At 41.5% G+C, this 5905-nt stretch overlaps 1 protein-coding gene across 1 annotated transcript; it reads right to left on the bottom strand.

The window, feature by feature from the left end:
* Window positions 1-366: 366 nt before the first annotated feature.
* LOC147620189 (uncharacterized) lies at window positions 367-1314 on the bottom strand. The gene has a single exon (XM_086772596.1). It carries the CDS (start codon window positions 1312-1314, stop codon window positions 367-369), a length of 948 nt encoding a protein of 315 aa, XP_086628722.1.
* Between the last annotated feature and the right edge of the window lie 4591 nt (window positions 1315-5905).

The raw sequence follows: 5905 nt of genomic DNA, 5'->3' as shown, positions 1-5905 counted from the left end.
GGAACTGCCTCCGCCTCATATCAAATGGAAGATGCAATGTACTTGGAATGAAAGTTATTATCGAAATGAAGACCCTATCTCCAATGTTAGTGCTAGTAATAATTTCCGCCTCTAACACCTTTGTGTGAAATTCCTTGCATATTGATCAAGTACCATTGCACAATCCCTCTCAAGGATTTAGATTACGCAATAAAATTATTTGAGAATTTCTTTTCAGAATCAGTCGATGAGGTGGATAACCACCACCAAGATTAAGACTATTTAGGTACTTTGTTGCACATAAAAAAGAACCTTCACCACTAACTGAATCTACACTCAAGTACTCGTTGCTCTCCCCAAGCATGGCATCCAGTGCACTGCTATTGATCACATCAACTTCAAGGTTTCGAGCTCTGCAAGAATAGCATGCTCTCTAAAATACAATGCATAATCTACAACACTTAGAAGCCCTATATACACCCATTTAATCAAGTTCTCCATAGACCCTTTTTCTAAAAGCATTTTTAATGGAATTGACACAATACCTTCTTTTATCCCCCTCTCTGTTCCATTGCCAATGTCTAGAACCCACTGTATGAATTCATGCTCTGTTAAGTTATTACCATTTCGAAGTACCCGCATGTTTTGTGTAAGCTTCAATACTGTAGTGTCTCTCCATATTTGTGAGTGACATAATGCGGCTTTAACAATGTCCTCTCGTCCTCCCTTTGGAACAACTGGCAAGATCTGCCTAAAATCTCCACCAAACAATATGACCTTTCCACCAAAAAGCCGATCACTGCCCATGATGTCTCTTAATGTCATGTGCAAGGCTTCAAAGGCATATCGATGGGTCATGGGTTCCTCATCCCATATTATTAGCTTAGCTAGCTTCACAACATCTGCAAGCTGACTATTAACCTTTATGTTACATGTGCCAGTTGCATGTAGGTCCAATGGTATTTTAAACTGTGAATGAGTTGTGAAACCATTACCTAGTAGCAAGGCTGCAATGCCATAATATGCACATGCTAAAGCAACAGGCCCCTCCCCACACAACCGAGAAAGCAAACAATTATAGAGAAAGGTCTTGCCAGACCCTCCTGGACCATCGAGAAAAAACACTTCACCAACACTTGCATATACTGCCTCCAAAATCTGATTAAAGGCCGCTAGTTGATAATCATTTAGAGTTGTTTTCATTAGATCAGCAATTTGTGCCTGTTGCTCAACATTAAATATTATCTCTTCTTGTAATAATCCATTTGTAACTATGGACACAGTTGATCTGTCCACAGGAGGCATTCCCTCAAACTCAACCAGCCTTCGGGCCATGTTGTTAAAGAATGCGCTCTAAATGCAACAAAGCCTCATTCTTTGCCACTGCCTGACGATCATTTAAATTCTCTATAGTCAGTTGTAATACATGAAAAAAATCATCTGAAAGTTCCGATGAAAATCTTGCCCATAGAAGGCCGGGAGAGGCTGGCTCAGAAAACACCAAAATTGTGACAAATAGGTGTGTCAATTGCGAACCAGTTCGATGAAACGCGGCCTCTTGCATACATATAAACCATTCTTCATCACTTTCCAAAGCAAATCTTTTGCATCATTGTGTAACTCATTACATGCAAACCACTCTATAAGGGTAGTTTTTTTGTTTCTTTCTCTATCTATTATACTCTGTAAACAATCACAATCATCATCTCGAAACATGACATTATTATGTAGGGGAAGATGAACTTGTAATCTTTGGACATCGGGCTTTTCTTCATGCATATCATATTCATAAATTCGCTAGCATGCTTCTGATGCTGACACATAACGTGCATCCAAGTACCTAACTGATCTCATCCACCACACCATCAGTTGAATTTCGTAGTTCTCCTTGCCTTTCTACATGATTTACACTTTGCATTCTGATTGTTGCTCTGTCATGACCCTTGTACACATATTTATACAAATATTTAACTGCTCTGTGATTGTGAAGCATACTTCAACATTGATGTGTGCCTTGTATTTCATGGAGAGGAAAGGATTAAATGGTACTATCCAACGATTGTCAACGACAGCTCCTTTCACTTGTATGTTCCTGCCATCATCTCGATGCATATAAATAGGATAGCCATCACTACCCACCACAGTAGATTCAGAGAAGGCACGCAGATAACGACAACTACATTTCCCATTAGTCATGCATGAAGCAATGGGATTTAGTGCACCACATGGGCCATGAATATTACATTGTCTAATAATCTCATGCAACTCAAAAAACATTTCCCTATGAGGAAGCTCTGCACATACTAATCGATCATAATGACTAATCTCAGTTGCCTTAAATTCATCTGCCAAAATCAATAATATGTGTGAGTGCGGCAAACCTCTCTTTTGGAACTCAATCACACAAACATAACCAGCCACTTTTCCAAACAAATTATCCTTTGTAATTAACCTCATCATATCCTTATGTTTTTTATTACACACGCCGGTTGTCAAATTCGATCGATCATGCGCACTTTGCCCTGGAAGCAATGCCTTAGATATTTCAGACCATTGTAACGAACAAATCTGCCTTAGAATGTAACGAACAAATCTGGCTTACCCTTCTTCCTTACAATTGCCATTGCATCCTAGTATAGCTGATACATATACCGTGGCCCTCCTGTAAAAGAAGATGGTAGCACAACCCTACGTCCCACAATGTTGCCCAATATAGTTCTTGCACCATCAACTGCATTAACCATGTCCAATAATCCTTGATACACTTCTGCACGCAAAGTTGTTTGATTATTACATATCCATACCAACCTCGATTCCTCCATGCTACTATATGCACCTACAATGTACTGTTGCAATAATCTTCTCCCACGTAGAAGGCAAGCATTGGTATCAAGTCTAATCTACAATCCGTATGCATAATATTGTCTTTGAGTAACACATTTTGAACTTTGAATCTCATGCAGTGATGCATGGGCAGGAACACCAGCATATGGAATGTATATATGCCAACCATCCTCCCCTCGTGGAAATAAAAGAACACCTCGGTGCGCAACATGGTAACTTGCTCCTTTAAGGCGTTGACTTGTAGCCTACACCCTCTGTTACACACAATTGCGCCTTCATTGCTTCCCCACATAAGATGCTGCATGTATCCATACATTGTTAAACAATCCTAAAATGGGATTGATCATGGTGATAGATATAGATTAAGCAACATAATTAGGGTGGATTAAACCACACTAAGAACTCCATAACATGAGAGAGAGAGAGAGATTGCACACTCAACACTCAATTCTATTGCTTTCTCAAGTGAACCATACAATGATATAGGCTTTCTAGCCTTATCCCACTTTACATGGATGTCATCATCCATGTGGCACTCCCTTTTTCACTCTTTTGGTCAACACTCACACAACATTGAATATTACATGTGGCATTCTTATCTTGCCACAATATCTTGCACCTCTAGGGTGCTTTCCCACATACACACAATACCACGATTACATCTCTCAACACCCCCTCTTAATCGAGGTGTTCCACAACTCACCCATCACCCATATCAATGTAGCATAGCACTACCGTAGTCGCTACCTCTCAACACTTTCCCTCAATGATACATTGGAGTGTCCATCAAACAACATGTGTGCGTGTGTCTACCATCTTAGACACCAAGTCCATTTTGAGCCAACTCGCTCACAGCGGAACTACTGAGCTCGATTTGAACATGGAAGTCCGGGTGGGAACCAACCCATGCGCATGCACTTCACATGTGCATCGCTTATGCACACATCACAATAACCATTTTGAGCTTCTCAGTGAGCTCGAGCGAGGCAACCCTCATACCAACAATGGGTGATTACAAAATTTTTCGTTTTGAGCACGGAGCTCGAGGATGATTTGCCCATCATCAATTATGGGTGAAAATAAAAATTACAAAGCCTTTTGGCCAAAGTCGGGTAGCGGACCCACATGTGAAGTAACTTTTGCCGTTACAATCCAAATTTAGAACTCCTTACACCATGTGGACAAGACTTTCAAAAGAAGCATGTGTGTGAATGAACCCTTGTTTAAGTGTGTTTTTTACACCACACATGAAACCTTAGCTTTCTATCCTCTTTTTTTTTTCCAAAAAAATGTGAGGTGTCCATTGCGTTTCCAAGGAGCTCCTGTGCAATCTCTCTCATCACCGCCCGCTTGGGGCGACTGGGCCTATCTGCCTTGCTTGAAACAATCATCCCTTGCTGCCGTTGGACTCGAAGCAGTGGCCATGTGAGCTTGCCATTACTGCCTCTCTTCTCTCTTTGCCCCTTTGCTACTACGGGAGCCTCCCTGCTGTGCTGATCTCCTTGGACTATAGCATCTGCAGCACGTCACAAACCTATCGCAATTGCATGCCAACAGATCCACACCGCCTATACCTTCTTATCTTGACATGCCTTGCTTTTTGCTCAGCAGTCGTCTTCCTGCTTCATTGTGTCCATAGTAGCAAGTAGGATCAAGTATAACCGAGATCCCATCCTTGTCGGCTGCTACATTGCCACTCCAAAGATCTCCATGAAGAAGGCATGGCTTCACCTCTATATCCTTGAAGAGCAATTGCATATTCTGCAGCAATTTCTGCCCTTTTGCATAAACATCATTGTCCCCGGTATTGCTGATGTGCAAGTTTAAGCTGGTAACCTAGCCTATGTTCACTGTAGAAGGTGACCCAATCATCTATCCAAGGATTCTATTGAGGCATACTGCCAATAGTGTTATCCATTGGAAAGCAAAACCCCTTCTCAGTTGTCCCAACCTTGTGCATCTCTGCAAGTTTTCTTCCAAGGTCTGCCTCTTACAATGCTGTCCACGTGCCACTACGACTTTTATAAGCTCCAATATGCATGTTTGCTTGTGTTCCAAACTCTGCTACAAGGGTGCTTTTACATTAGCCTCCCACAAGTGACTCATTGAGGTGTCTCCATTGATGTGCTCACCATCATTGAGCACTCCCATAAGCTATGCCCTTTTGCGTGCTCCCATAATGCATGCCTTTCTCCTTAGCATGCGAGTGTATCCTTCTCGATGCACAAATTTTTGCCTCTTCAACCTCTTTCATAAGGTTTCATCATAGCCATTTACATGGCCATGTTGAGCTCACACATGAGCTCCATAATTGCTTGCCTCTTCCATCTTTGACAAGCAAGCTTTCCATGCGGCTTCTCTCACAAGGAAACCACTCCAAGGGTGCCTTAAACTAGATTTCTCACAAGAAATCTCTAGGTGCCAAACATGTGAAAGCTATTAAGTGCTTTCACCATTGTTGCCCATCTTCCATGAGCAACTCTGTGAGCCATGCCCTTTTCAACATGCTCCAACATGAGCTGCAATCAGCCCATTATAGCTTGCCACCAAGTTGACAAGCTTGCACCTCTTACACTCTTTGCCCAAATGCAAAGAACCATGGGATCTTCTCATCCCACAAATCAGCAACCCTTCTTCAAAATTTCATAAGGCAAAACTCACAAAGCCAACCTTCTTGAGACACCTTTGTCTCCTTGGCAATTTTCTTGTTGACACCGAAGACTCCATAGCCTTCATACTTGTTGCTAAAATCTCCATAGCCTTCATACTTGCTGAAATCTCCATAGCCTTCATACTTGCTGAAATCTCCATTTTCAGCTTCTTTGATGATGAGCAGGCTCTTCATGTTGCAAAACTCCCATTTGCAACTCTCTTGGGCAGCTTCTATGCAACCTCCCTGTTGCAAATCTCCTCTCAAATCCTCACAAATGCAAATCCAAATGATAATATGAGTGTGCATAATTTTTTTTCATAATAACTGAAAATAATGCTTAATCAAAGAACTCATAACCAAGAAAAACTACACATAAATATTCACCATGACCAAGAGCCCACCCAAGCTTTGATACCATGTTAAACAATC

This window comes from Cibotium barometz, chromosome 32, assembly GCF_041138505.1.
Source record: "Cibotium barometz isolate CiBa-2024 chromosome 32, ASM4113850v1, whole genome shotgun sequence".
NCBI classification, from domain to species: domain Eukaryota; kingdom Viridiplantae; phylum Streptophyta; class Polypodiopsida; order Cyatheales; family Cibotiaceae; genus Cibotium; species Cibotium barometz.
The sequence above is the reverse complement of the archived record's forward strand: the minus strand, read 5'-3'. Positions and strand labels throughout refer to the sequence as shown.

Excerpts from the sequence above, each read along its gene's own strand:
- LOC147620189 (XM_086772596.1), bottom strand. The coding sequence starts at position 1,314 with ATGGCCCGAAGGCTGGTTGAGTTTGAGGGAATGCCTCCTGTGGACAGA.